The sequence below is a fragment of the Danaus plexippus genome (genome assembly GCF_018135715.1).
Source record: "Danaus plexippus chromosome 16 unlocalized genomic scaffold, MEX_DaPlex mxdp_23, whole genome shotgun sequence".
Lineage (NCBI taxonomy): Eukaryota > Metazoa > Arthropoda > Insecta > Lepidoptera > Nymphalidae > Danaus > Danaus plexippus.
The window spans coordinates 2,782,409-2,802,218 of NW_026869851.1; the positions used below are offsets into that span (position 1 = coordinate 2,782,409).

Here is a 19,810-nt window from a genome sequence, read left to right on the forward strand (position 1 = left end):
GCAATTAGCATAGGGTAGCTATAATGAACAAAATAATTTTATATTGTATGTAATCTTAAAACCTCCTTGCAGCTTCTAGATCATTTTGATTTTTGAGTTGTTATTTTGATGATACTAATTATACAACATTTTTAAAACGATCATTAGTAAAATTGACATTAAAATCAAACTTAAAAAACCTTTTGTGTTAAAATAAGAAACAGTTTATGAATAAATTCAATAATAATTAAAATCATTTGGATTTTCTTAATTATTCAAAAGAAACAAGACAGGTAAGAGTCGTAACGAGTGACGAGGCAGTTTGAACTACCATAAAATATGAACTATTTACGCTATGGGTACTAGAAACTGAAATTACCTACTGAAAATTTGAGTTTATTAGATAAGACAGCCGCTAAATTCTTTTATAAATTTTTCTCATACATTTAATTGGTAAAAGTATTTTTACTGCTGTCTCTAGACTTTATAAGCTAAGCAAAACAGTTGAATGAGCATTATTTGATGCTTTCAAATTTTTAATATGTTACTCTAGTCTTTCCTTCAAAATAATATTAGTTACAAGTAATTCACAAATAAATGTTATTTTTGAAACTAAACAACTTAGACTGCACTATGTATATAAAATTTGTACATTTATGATATTAGCATTTTAGAACTAAGTCTAAATTAATTATTTAAAAACAAACTTTATAGTCTTAATATAACTGGCAACAATGAATTACTTAAATAAAGCTCTTTTCAGTTGAAGTTAATTTCTAAAAAAATTTGGTTAATTATTTAAATATTAAAAAAATTTCTTGCTTAATTTAATTAACTCTTATAAGTCTGTAGACCAATTTAAAGTATTTAGTCTTGATTTAAACAAATAAAGGAAATGTATCTACTCACTCGTATGTGTATTTTAATTTGTATCATATATTTTTTGAAATATCTACAGAAAAAAACTGCTAAATTATATATATTATAACTTTTACAAATTTGATTGTTAATTTTTTTTTAAATCTTGATTGTATTTTATTAAGTGGAAATATTATGTGTAGGATAAATATAATCAATACTTTAATATCTGTATACAATTTTATATAGTGTAGAACACTGGGTAATGGGTATTTTAGATTTTTTTTTAATTTATGTCCTCAATCCTTCAATTTAATTATATCAAGATAATTAATGTCGTTCTATAATAACAAAACAGTGCTGTCATCGTAGAATGAGCTTTGTTACAATCGCAAGCCCCACGACGGTTTCACGGACTGAGTTTTTTTTTGTTCTGTCTATGGTTTTAAGATTTCAAGCGTTTCTCGGTTTCTGAACTAGACAGCTGTCTATAGCTGTCAGAATTCGCATGACATTTGTCAATTCGGAATACAATAATAAAAATATTAACACATTGGACACAAACATTAGACTTAAGTGTTATTGATTCATAACTTAGACCTTCATTGGACTGTATAATATGTCGAATAGAAAATTGTGGGGAGAATTTGAAGATGAAGAAAACAACGAGACAGTGTTACAAACAGTTAATTTTAATCCGATCATTGAATTGGGATTACAAAATATACCAGAAATTCCTATAACGGTAAAGTCGAATCCTATTGAATGGCCTAAACCAAATCTTATTACACATACGATACAATTACATGCTTACTCTCGCCAATTGTCAGCCATTATTGATCAGGGGGAAAACGCTGCTTATGAAGGTTCAAGAGTAGATGCAATAAACATACCCGATCCACCTCCACAACCAGACTTGAATGTGGAACATGAAACAGTACCGCCCATAAACTTTCTTCCAAAACAATACTGTGACTTCTCCCTTGGAAGAGGTCCAGTAATTCTACCATTTACTCCAGAAAGCCATAACCGTGCACTGAAACAATGTGCAGCAATATCCATTGGCCATGTAGGCTTTGCATTTAGCACCAATACAGCACTGGCTGCTGTGGCAGATGCTCTAGACATTTACATGACAAATATGTGTAAATTATTAAGGACTATTGTTGACCGAGATGCCAGTGGGCTAAAATCAGGCTTCCCAGACACCATTTCTAAATTGTTTGCAGATCTCAATGTGGGAAATCTTCAAGATTTTTATGAAACTCGCATTGTGAGGTACCATGCTAAAATAAAAAATAAATGTGAAGATTTGAGAAACCAATGTGAAGCACTGGCTATTGGTGATATAGCTCCTCAATTGAAGTTAGAAGAAGTCCCCGAACTCCACTTCCCTGCTGCTCTAGACGGAGCCTTTACTCCATCCTTGGAACCAGGATTTCAAATGCTTCATAGTCTGGAACAAGAACAGCTACAAAGCCTAGACTTGTTAGACACTGTATCAACAGATGATTTAAAAGTGGAATCTTTGGAATTTTCCCAGCCAGATACAACTAAACTGCCAACATTGTCACCTACTGCTAAGAAAAAAAGAAAATAAAGATTTACAACATCTAAAACATGTCTAATTATTTAAAGTAGGAGCATGACATTGATACTTAATTCTTAAAAAAAATATTCTTTGCATTTTGCTCTGTAAATGAATGTTTTTATCAGTAAAAAAAAAATCCAATTAACATAGCACCAAATAATTTATTTGTACCCAATTACATTTCATTATAAAAACACTGAATCGACAGCCATTACAGCCATTAAAATTTATTTACATTATAAGTGATTACAATTTCACATACGTCAAAACGGTAAAACCTACTTAAGCAAAATCAATATTGTATTACCAAATTTCAATACAAGCAATTTGCGATTCTAACAATTTAACATTTATCTCGTGGAAGATTATATATATATATAAGCTGTCAAACATGATTTTCTAATCAATCCACATCCATTTATAACAGAGTATTTCAGCACAGTGATTATAAAATTGATAATTTACGACTGTTGAATAAAAATTACATAATCTTCCACAGTCGATACAAAACTTATATATAATGACTAAATTAATTTGTTACTTATTAAAACGGAATGAAGATCAATACACCCATAACAAACTAATATAGTGACGGAAACTTATACTTAAACTAGGAACCTTTAGCGGGTCACATCACAGCATAGATGCATTACATGTTCGACAACATAGGTGTGGTTACAATTGGCTTACATGGCCAAACAATTTTTATGTATTTAGTTTTTAACTCTGTAAAATCTACATGTCAGTTGAAAACATAGCGTATGTACAATTTATAATGTCTTTCATGTCAAATGAAAGTAATCAATGTTTGTTATGAGGCAAACTAAAATTAATTATGTCTAAATTCCATGACAATTCTGTACAATTACTTCCTTATACCAATCAAATTACTTTTTCTCTGGTGGAGTCGTCTTCTTTCTTCGGAAAAGAAGGATATGGGGTTCTGTAATGAAATTATCAAAACAATTAAATAAAATGTACATGTACATCATTTTATTAGATATTGTATATTATGTGTACAGGTGAAAATCTAGGATACAAGTATGTATATTATTTACCAGGTTGATGTGTCATGTAGTGCACCCATCCTTGACTTTGCTGCACACCTATACCTCGCCACTCCTGCTCCGACATCAAATGGTTTTTAGGCACTAACTTCACCATCTCTTTTGGCAATACGACGTGCCTTAAAACAAAAACATAGGTGAAACTTTCGATTATTAGGAACATTCATTCTTACCTATTAGAAAACTAAATGAATTTACGTTGTTAGAAACAATTATAAGTGATGAATTATTCATGGTCAAACGCTTTCCGGTGTTCTAGTAAATCTAAGAAATCTCTGTTGCTTTCGACACGGTTGGTTTTCAGGTTATAATTTTAAAGTTTATTCGGTTCTAAACAGTGCAAACACATTTAAAACATGAACAAATACTAATCATCTAAAAACATTTAAACTATCGCAACAGTTATGTTTCAAGGATGAAAATAACATATTTTTATTTATAAGAAACAAACTTTACCTGTATTCATGTTCTTCGTCGTAATATTTTTCGGAATAGTAAATATCCCTAGACATATTGTTTAGCTTTTTATTAAACTTAAAAAGTTGTTTACGAAAGCTTCGGAAATTATGTCTCAAATCAGGCAAGACTTTTTCGCTTTATGAATGCCACAAAGAAAACTTTTATAAACGTTAACGAATTTGAAAATTCGAATCGAAAAATGTTGCCACACGCCACAAAATATAAAATCTAGATTAAAAACATCATTCAAGCGGAAAAAAATTAAGATAATATTATATTTCAATGTATAAAATTCAGGTTGAATAAGATAATTTTATAAAGGACTTTAATAATTTGGTTTTTTAAGTTTATTTAATAATAATAAAATTCTCGAATAAATAAAAGTTTCTTTTGAAACTGGGATGAAAGAATCTTTAACTAACTGGGAAGTAAGGAAAATTACAGAATATTTACAAATAACAAAAAAAATATATAGTATCCCTATAATAGCGATTGGCGTTCTCTCGCTATTAACATTGGACCGGATAAAACGCATATTTTATTTATCAACTCTGCTTGAGGTCCAACCGTTGATGCTTACTATTAAATTGGAGCAATCTTTTTATTTGCCTCGTTTAAATAAAGAACTATATATACTTTAAAAAGATGCAGTTTATAACAGGTTTTAAGATTCTAGGCAATTTTTTTTACATCTTTGTATAATAACAAAATGTCAACAAACATTTCTATATACAGTCTAAATTCTAACAAGCTTCGTTTGTGCAAACAAGATATATGTTATCGAATAAAAGGCATACTGAAATATTAAATAAAATAACAATATTAAATAAATTACAATATTTTTATTAATTACTATTAGGCACTTTAAGCTCCTGATGCTTTTTTTCATGTTTTGTCAGTTCACTTTTATTCATAAATTTCGAAGGGCACTGAGAGCAATTGAAAGTTTTACTCTTGTCATGTAAATATGTTATGTGACGCTTTAAATTTGATGCACGCGACAGTCTCATGCCACATATCGAACAAATATGCGGTTTATCACCTCTGTGGGTCATTACATGCTGTTTCAGATCACTTCTGGTTATGAATGCTCGGCTGCAAACATCACATTCATATTTTTTTTCACCCGTGTGTTGTCTGAAATATGGACAGATGATTAATGTGTTATTTAAGATTTTTATTTGTAGACTTTCTTCTAGGACCCTAATAGTAATTCACTTATAATAAAGACATATATGTGATACTGTCATTTGTATTTATTGAAAATTAAAATTATCATATAAATTTACGTTAATATTATTACTGCTATTATTGCTATTACTGCTAACCTTATATGATATTGCAAATGACCAAAAGTTCTAAATTTACGTGGACACAGAACACATTGGTATGGCAAAAGTCCTGTGTGTTTACGTTTGTGTGCCGTTAAACCTGATGACTGAGCAAATGTCTTCCCGCATGTTGAACAACTGAATGGTTTCTCACCCTGAAAACATCAAATCCACCATTATAGGTACATCTTTAGAATCTTAAATGATAAAAATACAAATTACCAAACAATACCGTGTGAGTTCTCAAATGTACATTCAAATTCTGTAATATTGAAAATGATTTCTTGCATATGCTACAGATATATGCTTTCTCGGTAGCATGTGTTGCTAAATGAGTTTTCAGCCGGAACCTGCAAAATATAAAAAATTAAAAAAATCTATTTAATGTAAAATAAGTTGTCACTTGTGTAAAATATGATGATCATTTCACCTACTTGGAAGACATAACTTTTCCACAAGTAAAGCATTGTTGTTTGTTTGTATTATTGGAATCACTTAATACTTTATCACAGCTAGTATTATTTTGTAAACTAAATTTTTCTTGTATATCTATTTCACTAACTTCTAATTTAATACACACATTATTTAAGTCTGTCGTTTGTGATTTAGATGGTATATCATTGTAGCACACGTTTCTTAATATGGAATCCGACTTTTTACAGCGATCAATGAATTTAATACAGTTGTTTAGTTGATCATTACATGATTCACATATTCCATCTGGCAAACCATCGTCAGGTTTTATCTAAAAATAATTTATAATGTACACCTATTTATTATATGCTTTGAGTGTCAACATAGGAATTAAAAAGTTTACAAAAAATTGGACTTACTTCAATATTGGCTAAAGACATTATTTTTGATGATATATTTGACGAGTAATTTAAATTAAATATGTTTATTAGTGCGTCTCCAATTTCTAAGCAAATTCTACATTTATTACCTTCCATTACAAAAACAGGGTATTTATAACATTTATTAATTAATTTTATTGTATATATCAACATTAAAATATAATTGAAATGTCACCCGATCACCTCTTAAATCTTAATGTATTTATGTTTGATAAATGTTTAAGGTACATTCTTGAAAATATCGATTTCATAAGCTCGTTATCAATTGGCAGTCTACAACACGAAATAATCTTGATTTGTTTAAAAATTAAAATTTCCTGTTTTCATTCTCATTGCCAAACAAAATATTTATATATTAAAAAAATATAAACTCACCTATTTTAATAACAATAATGAAATCTATCAACTTGTTAGATTCATTTAAAAGTTTTTCATTACAATTTCATATTAGAACTGTATTATCGATATTTTAAGTTTTTGTAGAATCGATATTGTATCTGATTGACTATAAATACAACTCGTTGTTTTGAAATTCTTACAAGACTAGATTGTTTCTGTGTTGTCAGTTTACACTATAAGTAACTTCAATATGTCAATAAAATTGTACCACTTTAATGTTAGCACTCCTTCACGAGGGGCGTTGTTATCCGCGAAATTGTTAGATGTACCAGTCGAAGTTGTTATCATAGACTTAATGAAAAAAGAACAACTGAAAGAATCTTTCATCAAAATAAATCCTCAACATTGTGTGCCAACACTTGAAGATAACGGTTTTGTGATATGGGAAAGCCGGGCAATAGCCTGCTATTTGGCTGATAAATACGGTAAAAACGACGATCACTACCCGAAAGATCTTCAACGCCGTGCTATTGTAAACTCAAGACTTTATTTCGATAGTTCATTTTTGTACCCCAGACTCAGGGCTATTTGTGTATGTATTTTTATTTTTATATTCCTAAGAAAAAATATTAAGCCTAATTGTTAGTATAGCCTTCCTTCATCGCTTGTTTAATAAATGCAACTTTTCTTTATATTTCAGTATCCCATTTTATTTGAAGGTGTGACGGAAATTAAGGATAAATTAAGAAATGATTTGAATGCGACACTTGGTTTCTTAAATCAATTTTTGGAAGATCAGAAGTGGGTTGCTGGTGACAAGCCCACTATAGCAGATACAGCCATTCTAGCATCCTTTAGTTCTGTAGTTGTAAGGAATTTTTTTTTTTATTAATTATGAACTAGTACATATTATGTAAATATGTATCAGTCACTCTATACTTTAATAAACTTTTTGTTTCAGGAACTTGGTTGGGATCTTAGCCAATTCCCTAATATTGAGAGATGGTACAAAGAATGCAGTATTCTGCCAGGTTATGAAGAGAATCTTGAGGGAGCTAGAGCATTTGCCGGATTGGTTAAGAGGAACTTAAAATAATACATATATTTATGTTGATAAATCTTATAATCTATATTTTATTATGATTAATAAATTTTTTATTTATAAAATTTTATAACTAATTGCCGTTCATTCCTTACTCTTCTCTCGATAATTGTCTCTGATTTGAAACCAAGTTTAGACATAATTTGAACAACTTCTTTTGGAATGTTATCTTCTATCAGCAGAAGGTAAAAGGTGCCACCCGGAGTTAATATCTTTGGTATCATATAAAGAAGTCTATCAGTGACTTCCCTGCCTTTGACACCACCAGCCCAACTCGCCTCTATACCATGACTACCACACTCCTCAGAATCCGTTACAACATATGGAGGATTAAAAATAACCACATCAAACTTGTTCTGAACAAAGCATGTAGCTAAATCCATGTTGATGGCGTCCATTTTAACATTATTATGTTTCGCAGTGCTGTGTGACATTAAGCATGCTTTAAAATTTATATCCGTACTAAAGCATACTGTATTAGGAAATACCATGCCAAATGCTGTGATAATAACACCACTGCCTGAACCAACTTCTAAGCAAAATGTCGGATTCTTCTTATTTAGATATTCAAGGTCTTTTTCTAATGCATCAATCAGCAAGAAGCTGTCTTCTGCCGGTTCGTAAACATAGTTGAAGTCTTCTTTCTTAATGTGGTTCTGATATGGAGTTTCCATGTTAATTAATGCCACCCTGAGCTGTTATACCGCTACTTGTACTTTGTTCTGGTTCTGATGGTGTTTCGGCAACTTTCCTTACACTTTTCTCTTTATTCACCATCCGTCTTATTTCATTTAATCTATCCTGAAAATACATTGACCTACTTAAGACCTGTTTTGATTGTAATGTGTTTGAATAATGTACTAAAGTATATATATATACATGAAATAACCCATCATAAAGTTTACTTGAGTAACTTACTTGAGATGCTTGTAAGACATTAAGTACAACAGTGACTTTATGTTTACAAGCTATTAGTTTCTTCACATACGGATCTAAATCTGGATGATTATTAAGAGCCTCTCTAACTTTAAGTAGTTCTTCATTTAAAGAATCTATCTGTTGCTTCAACTCCAACTGCGAAATTCTGAAAATATTGATTTTAGAAGTAACAAATACTGAATACACACATTACAACAATACATATACTTTTTTAAACTTAGTTATATTAGGATATTTGGGTATGACCAATGATCATATTATATAAATAATGAATAGATTATTTTTATCAGCGCTACTACCCGGCGCAATTCATTATGTTATAGATTTTCTTCCCAACAGGCCTTTTAGGAAGTCAAATTAATCTTACCTAGTAGCTCTCACGCGATCGTCGAGTTGGTCCACCGTAGGTTTCAGGAGCCCTAATAATCCTTCTGCTAACGTGTCTCTTGTAGGATTGTCACACAAATTGCCTGTATTTTCGTCGGCTGATGTAGTTGTACTTTCTGTGTCGTCCATGGCTTTAAGAGAATAAACTAAAACATCTTTAGAATCTGAGTATTAAGAAATTGCCGAAAATTTTTAGGTATTTAATTTTCAAATCATGAGTTTATTTATTTAAACGCGATATATATATTATGTTAACCAAAAACACACAATATTTCCATAGACCATAAATCATTACAGAATCATTCATTTTGATTCGATATTGTTATCGATATTGAAGGAACCTTATTCTTATGGTAATTTTCTTTTACAAATTCAAAAAAATATTAACGATTCTATAAAATTGAAAAACTTTTTTGTACCTTACAAAACTTGTAGCAAGTTTAAAGGACAAACATTTTAGATTATTGTGATTGCATTCTTGTTTATAGTTCCAAAGAAAAAAAAATATTTTTTTAGTAAAATTGCTGTTTATATTTAATTAAAGAAATTGTATAGCAAAAATGTGTCTGCTAACATATTTTTTAGGAAATAAAATAATAGGTCTGGGTGGATTAATATTATTATAATATATCTTAATCAGCTATATAAAGTTTCAACTATTAGTACTAGCTGTAATCCTAATATAAACATTTACTTAATGACAGATTATATTAATGTGAAGGTTATTTATTTTCATATAATATAAAAACGGTTTATGATAAAAGTAGTTATGAATTGAGAAACACACCGTTTATTTAAGTATGTAGATGGACAATTTATTTTTATATATTTTTGTTTTTCTCAATAACACTGGTAAACGGTAAACCGAATTGACGAATTATATGTTTTACATTCGGCCGCACACAAACGGTCACAGATTATTTAAAAAGTTAAATTAAAATAAATAATTTATTCAAATGAAGAATGTGTAGCTCTCATTTGATTAGTACAAAACATTCAGAACCGGTTTGAGTATGGAAGATATTTTGTCGGAAAATAAAATTTTTATAACTTTCAATAAAATATTTATTTTCTACTCAGTATAATATATTTTACAATTTTTTGACCATTACCTAATATCTAAATTTGTGATATTTTTGCATTGTACATTATAGAATTTTCGACATATTAAGTCTGTTAGATTTATTCACTCATAAATTATTAGAGACTATAAACTGATGTTTATTCGTCAATTTCTTGAATATTTGCATATGATTCTTTTTAACCTATAGGAACAAAGCCGTGAAAGTTCTATCTTAATAAACTATTGAGCAACTATGTGAATCTATCAGTTCTGTATAATAAATATAAACTATGTTCTTCCGCATTCAATAACTGAAAACTATATAAGGTTGTATAAAATACATTTATGAACATGTAAAATGAAATTAAACTACAGGAACGATGTTATGAATTTGTTTTAGTTGTATACTTTTATTTCTTAGCACTTTTAATAAAAATATACTAAATTGTCTATGGTAAAGAAGAATGTTAACATTGTAAATGAGTTATCTTAAATTTTTTTCTGTATTTTGTAGAGCATCACACTAGCTTTGATAAAAATCTATCTAAAAAGATCAACAATAACTTATAATGTATCCATAAGCATACGCATTTGTTCTTTAACATGATTTTCCATGTCAGAAAAATCTTGTAACACTTCCTCGATCATTTCGACGAAAATCGTCGGCCATTGTAATTCGAGTGTTCTTAGTCTAATGGCGGCCCCACACGCTAGATCTATAGCGTGCGATAACTGACCGCGACCGCGCACCCGCCAAGTCATATCCTCCTATACAATATAAAATTACATGATTTAACATTTATAAGTTATTAATGTTTTCAGCTTGTCGTTTTATGTTGAATAATCTAGGATTTACTAATGCTCAGGAAAAACAAGCACGCTTATTTTCTTATAAGAACCATACTTATGTTTGCAAAAAAATATTTTTTCTTAAATTAAAAGAGATTCCTATATATTTAAAGACTTACATAGAGCAGATATTTTAGTTTATATTTTACCTGTGACACGTGACTTTTCTTATATTGCAAAGCCTCTTTGGCGATAACGTCTCTTAATGCGGGATCTGCAGCCCGCAGCCAGGCCTTGGCGCTGATCGTACTGTTCCTACTTTTACCTAATCTTGATAGTAATGGTTGTAAAGGAGCGTCTGGAAGTGCACGGAGTACAACATCACTGAGGCCAGCATACGTTGCATTGGCAGATTTGATTTCCTCATCCGTCACCTGGTCGTTCAAAGTAATGGCAAAATTTTGTTAAATATTTAATAAATACGTATTAATATTACACAAATATTCGAATAAAAATATAATGTCGATTGTTTCTTTTACAAGTATTTATATTGATTAGAATATTTTACCGTTTCACTATTAATCTCTTTTAGGCCCCAATGAGCAAGTCTATATATAGAGTACTCCCGCCATGTTTTGACACATATAGGGTTACCCTCCGGCATAACGGTTAACGATGTCAGTCCCCGTAGTTCAGCCAGAGCGTGTAATTGGCCCAAATTCTGTAAACCGGTCGCCCGGACAGATAAGGAAGTGACGTTTGGAAACCTGTTTAGAGAATAAAGATAATATGACGATTGTTAAGGTTGAAGTACAACACTACTTATTTGTTTTCTATAAATGTTATACTTCGTGGATAGACTTACTTGGCTTTCAGTTCCGGTAGGCATTGCGCAACAGCATTAAAATGTACGTAATGGAAAGCTGCATGATTGACAGTCTTCGCTTTCTCCCATTCCCAGTCTCTAGCTAGTCGTCTGACCGCTCCCGCGCCCCACGCACTGACAACGCCTTCACTGACTTCTATCAGATAATCGACTCCTTGTTCTCGGTCCTTCGGTGGTACTGGCTTTATTGGTTCCGAGTACTTCATGTTGGCTATAGCTTTCGTTGACTTGGCTCGGGCCGTGGATGCTCTGTGAGCTGAGGAAGCGCGCTCACTTCTTCTCGTTATTGTGGCGCTGCGGATGTTTCTGTTCGGTCTACCATTTAATGAGCCTTGCCGCTTAAGAGTCTTACTATTGTTATCACTTCCAGATGTTGAGGATGTGCCAACAGAAAAGAAATTCGTACCAGAAGATATATTACTAGCGTTTTCACTGTCAACATTTTTGCTTGTCTTAACTCTTCTGCTTTCTGGATCGCAGACTGATTTTGATCGCACCGTGCTAAAATGTTCACGCCTCTTCAATACTGTTGGGACTCTACGGAATTGTCTCTTAATGGTCTCCTCGTCGCTGTCACTGGTTGATGATTGTAGGGAGCTAAACGACGAATCTCCAACTGGTTCTACGCTGGATATGCTCTCCCACCTTTTGAGTATAGGTTCGGAACTATCTGTTAGCTTAACATTTTCCAAGGATGATATTATTGGCAGTAAGATCGGAGGGAGACGTAAATCGCTGCTGGTGGATGTTGAGTGCGAGGCGTCCGTTTCTTGGGAGGCGCTCCTTTCTGAGAAGTTCACTCGTCTTTCAGATGGCTTCCGGGCAGTTGAACTTCGTTGGAGTTTCTTAGTGGGCACTGATTTTGAATTTGTACTATCATGAATAGTTTTTGTCTTTATTTCGCTATTACTTCTATTGCCTTTATTGGGTTCTTGCACCTCGAGGTGTTGAGTTGAAGCTATTAGATCCGGAGTGCAGACTGTCTCCACTGTTTGTGTTGCATCATTCTTTGTACCTTTAGACGATCGGGCCTCAATTTGTTTTTCATCTTCATTTTGTTTTGTTGGCGTAGTGGCGGAAATAAAACACTTATTTTCTGATCTGAAATTTACATTTTTCAGCTGTAGCTTTATCATCATTCGGCCGAATTTTTATATAGTGTCTATATTATACAGTATACAGCGCTTTGCAGCGACCACAATTATTTGCAATTTATCCAAGCGTTATACTTAGTTTAGTCCATGAAAACCTTTGAAATCTATAGAAAGATATTTTATTCGGGTCATAAATTTAAAGTTATGCATTAAAAAAATCAAAATAACCTAAGTAGTTCCCAATTAGTTCTTGCGTTATGTATAATTTGGTCTCTCCTAGCGGCTTGTTGCGCGGAGCCACTGAGAGCGCAGTACGCTGCGTGAGCTGCTTCCTTGTTACTGCGCCAAGCCATAGCTGCTTGTCGTACCTTCACACATATCACAATTGGGAACAAATTACTATTAAAGGACGAATGCTTCGTTTAATTCCAAACTTTTTAAGAAATTGTTATTTTTTGATGATCAATTGAGTACATTGAGAATGTTCGAGAAGAAATCTTAAACCATTTCTTCTTACCTGCTCACTAACATGCATGTTCGTCAACGTAACTAGATTGGGGAGATAGGAAACTAGAAACGGCGTGCAGTCTCCGCCTAATGCTACCGGATTTCCGTCCAGAGATACATCCACTAGCGACGTTGCTTCAGCCAATGAAGCGACGTCTTCGATACTAAAAAGAGATCGATCTTATTATAGGAATTGGACCTTTATAATTTTAATTTACTCGCAGCATACCTTTGCAAATCATTATTTCCAAGATACAACTTCTGTAGCTTTAGAGTGTTTTGAAAACCGAGTAGTTTCCTTAAGCGGTTACGTTTTAAGTTTAACTCTCTCAACGAGATCAGGCCTTGAAGATCTGATGGTGCCATACTTTTGATCTGATTACCCGCTAAATTGAGCACCTTTAATTCGCTCTGATTCGATAATCCGCCAACTTTAATTATCCGATTACCGTGTAAATCCAAAACCTCCAATTTTATAAGGTTGGATAATCCTTCAATTCTTTTTATTCTGTGGAATTTTTTTACTTGTCATCATTATGTCAAAAGTAAAAAGATAGAATATTTTTACGTACGAGTTACCTATTCTTTCCCATAAGTAGTACTCTTAAGCTGAAGAGTCTATCAAGCGATGATATTTTATCGATCTGGTTGTCGTAGACATCTAGAAAAACTAATTTACTTAAATCAAGCGGTGACAGACCAGAAAGGGTATTAATCAAATTATGTTGTAGGGAGAGCAGTCGCAAGCCTGGCTCGCCCACGATATGAGGTATTGATGAGAGACCCCGTCTGGAAATTAATAGTTAAGTTTGAGAAATGCTGAAAATTTTTTAGTCCACAATAATCAATAAACTAGCTGAAGAAATATAAAAATATATATTCTTATTATAAAATATCAAGTATTTGGCACCTATCAAGACTAATCCTATCCGGGAGACGGTCTTTTTCCTGTGGGGTGCGTGATAATTGTACTTTGCCTTCTCCAACAGCCTGTAGTCCATTGCTGTCGTCTTTAGGATCTTCTTTGCATAAATATGAGTTACTATGGGTTTCGATACAAATATTTAATTAGTTTCTCTTTTTTTTTTATTAAACACGAAAATAATATTTATAATTATATTTATATATATGTTTAAATTACCCCGACAAAGTTGAATTAGATCTTTGTAATACAGCATGACGTGGATCAGCCAGAGCAGGTCGAATTTGTAGAAATAACCTACCATCTCCTCCTGCTCCAGAGTCCACACGTGGAGCGCTGACATCAAGGGATTGTGCTAATATACCTCTGGTACGAAAACCAATTTTTCTTACCTACAAAACATTTAAAAGGTCCCTGTGAAATATCTCATGTTAGAAATTAGCAATTGAGTGTTATATGACTTACATTTCCACGGTTATACTTTATAGGCATTAGATTAACAATTAAATGAACATCGATATAAAAATTAATCTCGATTTGGCCCCATTTCCTGTCACTTTTACTTCAAGAAAATAAATTCGTAAAAAGGCAGTTTTGGTCCATTTTATCATAATCTTAAACTGTTGCTAAGTTACCAAAAAAACAGTAAAAATATTTTAACGCCCATCAGGCCGCTTAATCAGTCAGTTTTCTTACATTTATAAGAAAATTATTTTAGTAATATTTATTCTAATATAATAAGTCTATTTTTGAAACCTATTTTCCATAATTGTTTATCAAGAATTAATCTAAATACAAGATTGTAAATTTAAAGAATTTTCCACAACCCTGAGCCGTCAAAGTTGTCAAGTTCAAATGACAACCGTAAATTGGAAAAGAAGAAAATAAAAACAATAGAACAGACAAATTTTCGAAAGTGATGTTTGTGTTTTAGTCAAATATTTTTGAGCCAACAGTTTCAACGAGTTGTTAAGTTAAGGAATTAATTGATGAACAAATTATTCTCTAAAGTATTCCCATTTCGTACCATTGGTAAATTATTATCGACACTTACTCCTGGAATAAAAATGGTGCGATATTTTCCTAATCCTTACGACGACTATAAGTCGGGAACTAATTTGAATATTGATAAGGACGAGGTGTTGTCCCAGATAAATGAACATATTAAGAATATTACCAAGCGCATTCAGCCAAACCGAAAAAATGTTGAAGGTGGCTTATATGTCGGCATCACGGGCATATCGTATATGTTTTATTACTTATCTCGAAATCCCTTACTTTCGGAGATGAAGTCTGAGTATATTGCAAAAGGACTCGACTATCTTGCGCCGGCATTAGAGACGTCAGCCGGCGATAAAACCTCATACCTTCTTGGCGACGCCGGCACCTTCGCTCTGGCGACTGTTTTAAAAAAAGAAATGGGGGATGAGGAGTTCACCCATAGCTTAAAAACATATAAATCTTTGTACAATTATTATTTAAACCCAAAGTTTTTAAAGTGCGGAGGGGACGAGTTTTTTGTTGGTCGTGCCGGTTATCTTGCCGGAGCTTTGTGGATAAGCCGTGAGTTGAAAACTGAAATATTCACTCCGGAGGAATTGTATAAAATTTGCGACATAATTGTTGCATCTGGTCGTCAATTTGCATCGGCACACAATAGTCCTTCTCCATTAATGTATCATTATTACAATACTAAATATTTAGGAGCAGCTCATGGTAGCAGTTTCATTCTGCAAATGCTCTTATCTGTACCTGGTTATTTGGAATACAATAAATCTGCAGCCCAGGACATAAAGAGCACAGTTGAGTTCATAGCATCTTTACACAGAGGAAGGCAATTGGCCATGTTGCATGGAGGAGGTTGGTTTATCTGATCATAAGTTAGTCCACTGGTGTCATGGAGCTCCTGGGACTGTTTATTTGATGGCCAAAGCATACCTGGTGTTCAAAGACCAGAAGTATTACAATGCCTGTGTAAGGGCTGCAGAACTTGTATGGTCTAAAGGTCTCCTTCGTAAAGGTCCCGGTTTATGCCACGGTGTGGCCGGTAATGGTTATGTTTTCTTGCTTCTCCACAGATTATCAGGTGATGAGAAATATCTTTATAGAGCTAAGCTGTTTGCTGATTTTATGAATACTGAGGACTTCTTGCGGGATGCCCGACTGCCTGATAATCCCGAGAGTCTATATGAGGGTACGGCAGGAACAGTCTGCTTTTTATCGGACCTCCTTGTTCCAGACAAGGCAGAGTTCCCTTTCCAGGATGTATTCTCTACTTATGTTTATTAAAATTTCCATAAAGCCAGTATTGAATTCCGTGTTATTTAACTTATAAAATTTAATACTATATGTAAACAAGATGCATAATATTTTTGTTAAGTTTTAAATTATTAAGAGTTGGTGATATTTTAAAATAAGCATATAAATAATTATATGGAATATTTTATGGAAATGTAAAGAAATACAGATAATTATAATTAAATACTGGCCACAAAGGAAGTCTAATCTCAATAAGGTTCTCATCGAAACATTTCTTATAATGTGAATTTTATGATCATAACAATAGGCTGTAGAAGGCAATTTGTGACATGTAGAAGCATAACTTATTCAAGGCTCAATTTTCTTGTCAACCAGAACACTAATTCTAAATAAATAATAAAAGCCATCTGACAGTAGTTTGTCAATTTTACTTTATTCAAATAAACTTTAAAGTTAATTTTCTGTTTCATTATTATTTTCATATAAACCAACTTCCTAAATGTATGATTTCCTATTTTTTCTTTTTCTTCAAACCTAAAGATTCCTTTATACATCTTTTGCATTATCAAAAATGGTTTGATAAAAATATAAAAAAAAAAATACGATAAAAATATAAAAAAAAATGTATTTTTTTTGTCTATGCCCGACTTACTTTTTTTTTACCGAATTTGAGCAGTCTGTTTGAATTAAATGGTTTATTGACATATCAGAGTTACATACATATTGTTAAGGTCTAATAAATAATTATTTCTACACGACACTGGCAGAATATGCTGTGCACGTCTTTGCACGGATGAAGGCATATTTTAAACAAACAAAAAATAAAGTTCTAATTATATATATGTCCTTCACTCTACTGGTTTGATTAAATTTTTCGAAATCGTACTTTCAATCAAATAATTTGAATCAGACGCAAATGAAATAGGATTGGTACCAAAATTAATAGTTTTCAAAGGTAGTAGGTAGTAGGTAATAGTTCTAAAGGTTTTCATTGACTACACTAACATTTTAGATGGAAAATCAAAGTTGAGATTGTAAAAAAATAATAATCTGGTGAACGTTTAAAGCCACAAAGAGTTATGAATTCAAAAATATATATCTTCTACCTTCTAAAAGCTGGTTATCTCATTACTAAGACTTGAAGAAAAAAGCATTTTGATGGGAGCGAAGAGGTTGGAACGCTATACCTACTGGCGACTTTTATTCACGGAGATGATCTCGACAAACGAATGTCCTATCGAGTCGAGATTTTTTTTGTTTGATAACCTAATTATCTGGGGTATTTCTTCGGGAAATAATTAGACCCGACCTTCAACTTCAATTTTAGGGCCGGTATACGTAACCAATGTTCAAAACACCGTTCGATTCCGACAGCTTTCTTTTCAAGCGCAGCGAAAAAGAATTCAAAGGAGTGTCCTGCCATGTCCTAATTAACTAGATTGTAATAACAATATATTATGTATTTACTATTAGTTCTTTATTGATCTCAAAAATATATATAACCCATATCATTTGGATAGTTCGAACGTGAAGGATAATATCAGTGATAGAAATCATATCATGAGGAGAATAAAAAAAAGAATTCTACATGAAAAAAGTCAACTTTCGTTAAAACACATCTTTGATAGTAAAAGAAAGGAAAGGAAAATAAATATACAAAAATATTAATTATAATTTAAATTGATCCTCATTGAGAAGAGAGTCAACAAAAGAAGTTCAAATGAAACAAAAAATAACTTATCTGTTTAGATTAGAACTATGTTCCTCTAAAATCTACCTGTTAGTTATTTTTGAAATCTCTTAATCAGTTATTATTCTCACATATAGACAATATAGTTTTATTGCTCTTATATAAAAATATACTACAAAATTTACTGATAAGATCCGTCTCAAGCAATTTTTTTGCTACTGCGTTAACATTTATCGCAAAAAAATGACAAAATTGTCCAGCTGTGCTTGTGTCAGGGAAAAATCTGGATAGATATAAATAAAATTGGATATTTTTTTTTTTATCTTAGACATTTTTTTAGTCTGAAAATTACTTGCCATATCGTCGTTAAAACTATAGTCCTAAGAAATTACGTTTTTTAAGCTCTTTTTTTTCTGGGATATGTGTTGCACAAACATTACGTTCAGTAATTAAAACATAAAACAAAGCAGATGAAGTCGCGGCTAACAGCTTTTAAAATATTTATTCCTAATACTATACTATTTTTACTTAATAAGAATACAGATTGATTTCCGTTGTAAGTTTAATGACATGGCAGGCATAAATCATAGGTAGTTTTTATAAGTTTAGAAATGATGGTGGAGAAGGAATATATTATCCCTGAATCATTAAATTGAGTAAGATATAGGTTCTGGAAAATAGTGATGCACATGCGCATTTCCTCATTTTAAATGATCGTTGCAATCATGGCTGCTTCGGAGGCAAATTCTCAATCCGGGAATAAAAATAACAGGTAAGAAATAAATTTTTAATTCTGATATATCTTTTAATCGTCGGTTATAAAAATTAGTATTATATATTTTAAATCCAGACATTAACATAATCAGTAACTATGGTATTAAAAAGAAGATGCAATCTAAGACGCAATTTTCTCTGTTCGCAGTTTGACCAGCAACATGGGTAACCTGTTGTACGAAGATGAATTTCCACCCGAAAACGATGGTGAGAAGATTTGTGAAAAGTGTAATCACAGAGAATCACGGCATTGCAGTGATAATTCGATTTATCTCATTCACATTCTGTTTGCTTTCTACTTTACAATCATCCTTTTATTAAACAATCTATTGGAAGTCGTGTGTCCTAAATGCGACTTCACTCCACACTTCGGCAAGTAGCTCCTTGTGGAGATGATTTTTCTTGGTTGCAATTCGTAGATGCTTAATTAAAACGCATAATGTTAATGCTGAATTTGAATTTAGTCTAATGCTGACATATTAATAGTATATATTTTTTGATCAGATGCTGCTTACAGTTATGTCATTCAGTTAATGAATAAAGATTTTATTTTGCATTCGGTTGTTATTAAATACTAACCTATACACAAACTATAGATCCTCGATCAGCTTATTTGGTGGAAATTATTTTTGATCTAAATAATTTATAGCTTCATTAGAATTCAAGTTTTGAATAGGAATGATTTTCATTGTTTTATAAAATAGTATTAATTTGCTTCGTGTAGAATTTTTATATAGAGAATACTTTTTAAAGAAATAACAACTAATAACACCTGCATTAAAAGTACCAAGTAATAGTTTTTAATATTTCTCTCTAGTTCAACAACTTTTATTAATTCAACCAATTTTTATGTACGCAGTTGAATTGTTCTCTGCAGTAGACTTTTAAACAACATCTTATTAATCTTGTAAAACAGTATC

General features: G+C 31.9%; 7 protein-coding genes across 8 annotated transcripts; 3 read left to right on the forward strand and 4 right to left on the reverse strand.

Moving 5' to 3' along the window:
• Positions 1 to 1,349: 1,349 nt before the first annotated feature.
• LOC116772138 (uncharacterized) lies at positions 1,350 to 2,456 on the forward strand. The gene has a single exon (XM_032664189.2). The coding sequence runs from the start codon at positions 1,457 to 1,459 to the stop codon at positions 2,435 to 2,437; it is 981 nt and encodes a 326-aa protein (XP_032520080.1). The 5' UTR covers positions 1,350 to 1,456; the 3' UTR covers positions 2,438 to 2,456.
• Positions 2,457 to 2,569: 113 nt separating this feature from the next.
• On the reverse strand, positions 2,570 to 4,145 carry LOC116772181 (cyclin-dependent kinases regulatory subunit). Its single transcript, XM_032664278.2, has 3 exons — positions 3,952 to 4,145; positions 3,487 to 3,614; positions 2,570 to 3,371 (listed from the first exon to the last, which is right to left on the reverse strand). Exons 1-3 carry the CDS (start codon positions 4,005 to 4,007, stop codon positions 3,316 to 3,318), a joined length of 240 nt encoding a protein of 79 aa, XP_032520169.1. The 5' UTR covers positions 4,008 to 4,145; the 3' UTR covers positions 2,570 to 3,315.
• Positions 4,146 to 4,776: 631 nt separating this feature from the next.
• On the reverse strand, positions 4,777 to 6,331 carry LOC116771839 (gastrula zinc finger protein XlCGF17.1-like). The gene is made up of 5 exons (XM_032663823.2): positions 6,119 to 6,331; positions 5,720 to 6,030; positions 5,518 to 5,635; positions 5,283 to 5,440; positions 4,777 to 5,091 (listed from the first exon to the last, which is right to left on the reverse strand). Exons 1-5 carry the CDS (start codon positions 6,290 to 6,292, stop codon positions 4,800 to 4,802), a joined length of 1,053 nt encoding a protein of 350 aa, XP_032519714.2. The 5' UTR covers positions 6,293 to 6,331; the 3' UTR covers positions 4,777 to 4,799.
• Positions 6,332 to 6,663: 332 nt separating this feature from the next.
• Positions 6,664 to 7,645, forward strand: LOC116771840 (inactive glutathione S-transferase D3-like). Its single transcript, XM_032663824.2, has 3 exons — positions 6,664 to 7,070; positions 7,179 to 7,346; positions 7,440 to 7,645. The coding sequence occupies exons 1-3, from the start codon at positions 6,729 to 6,731 to the stop codon at positions 7,572 to 7,574; spliced, it is 645 nt and encodes a 214-aa protein (XP_032519715.2). The 5' UTR covers positions 6,664 to 6,728; the 3' UTR covers positions 7,575 to 7,645.
• On the reverse strand, positions 7,583 to 9,180 carry LOC116771842 (SNAPIN protein homolog). Of its 2 annotated transcripts, XM_032663826.2 has the most exons (3): positions 8,887 to 9,180; positions 8,499 to 8,664; positions 7,988 to 8,381 (listed from the first exon to the last, which is right to left on the reverse strand). In XM_032663826.2, exons 1-3 carry the CDS (start codon positions 9,033 to 9,035, stop codon positions 8,256 to 8,258), a joined length of 441 nt encoding a protein of 146 aa, XP_032519717.1. In that variant the 5' UTR covers positions 9,036 to 9,180; the 3' UTR covers positions 7,988 to 8,255. The 2 variants fall into 2 exon arrangements, with proteins under 2 accessions (XP_061384050.1, XP_032519717.1); XM_061528066.1 differs by lacking the exon at positions 8,887 to 9,180 and having other exon boundaries at positions 7,583 to 8,381; positions 8,499 to 8,639.
• Positions 9,181 to 9,982: 802 nt separating this feature from the next.
• On the reverse strand, positions 9,983 to 14,860 carry LOC116772201 (leucine-rich repeat-containing protein 49). Its single transcript, XM_032664306.2, has 11 exons — positions 14,633 to 14,860; positions 14,387 to 14,559; positions 14,156 to 14,287; positions 13,825 to 14,034; positions 13,475 to 13,753; positions 13,256 to 13,409; positions 12,967 to 13,106; positions 11,624 to 12,745; positions 11,327 to 11,525; positions 10,968 to 11,192; positions 9,983 to 10,737 (listed from the first exon to the last, which is right to left on the reverse strand). The coding sequence occupies exons 1-11, from the start codon at positions 14,657 to 14,659 to the stop codon at positions 10,534 to 10,536; spliced, it is 2,865 nt and encodes a 954-aa protein (XP_032520197.2). The 5' UTR covers positions 14,660 to 14,860; the 3' UTR covers positions 9,983 to 10,533.
• A 148-nt stretch (positions 14,861 to 15,008) lies between these two features.
• On the forward strand, positions 15,009 to 16,883 carry LOC116771993 (lanC-like protein 3). The gene is given in 2 exon segments (XM_032664010.2): positions 15,009 to 15,983; positions 15,985 to 16,883. Coding segments are annotated over 2 exon segments (1,299 nt in total). The 5' UTR covers positions 15,009 to 15,156; the 3' UTR covers positions 16,457 to 16,883.
• Positions 16,884 to 19,810: the final 2,927 nt, after the last annotated feature.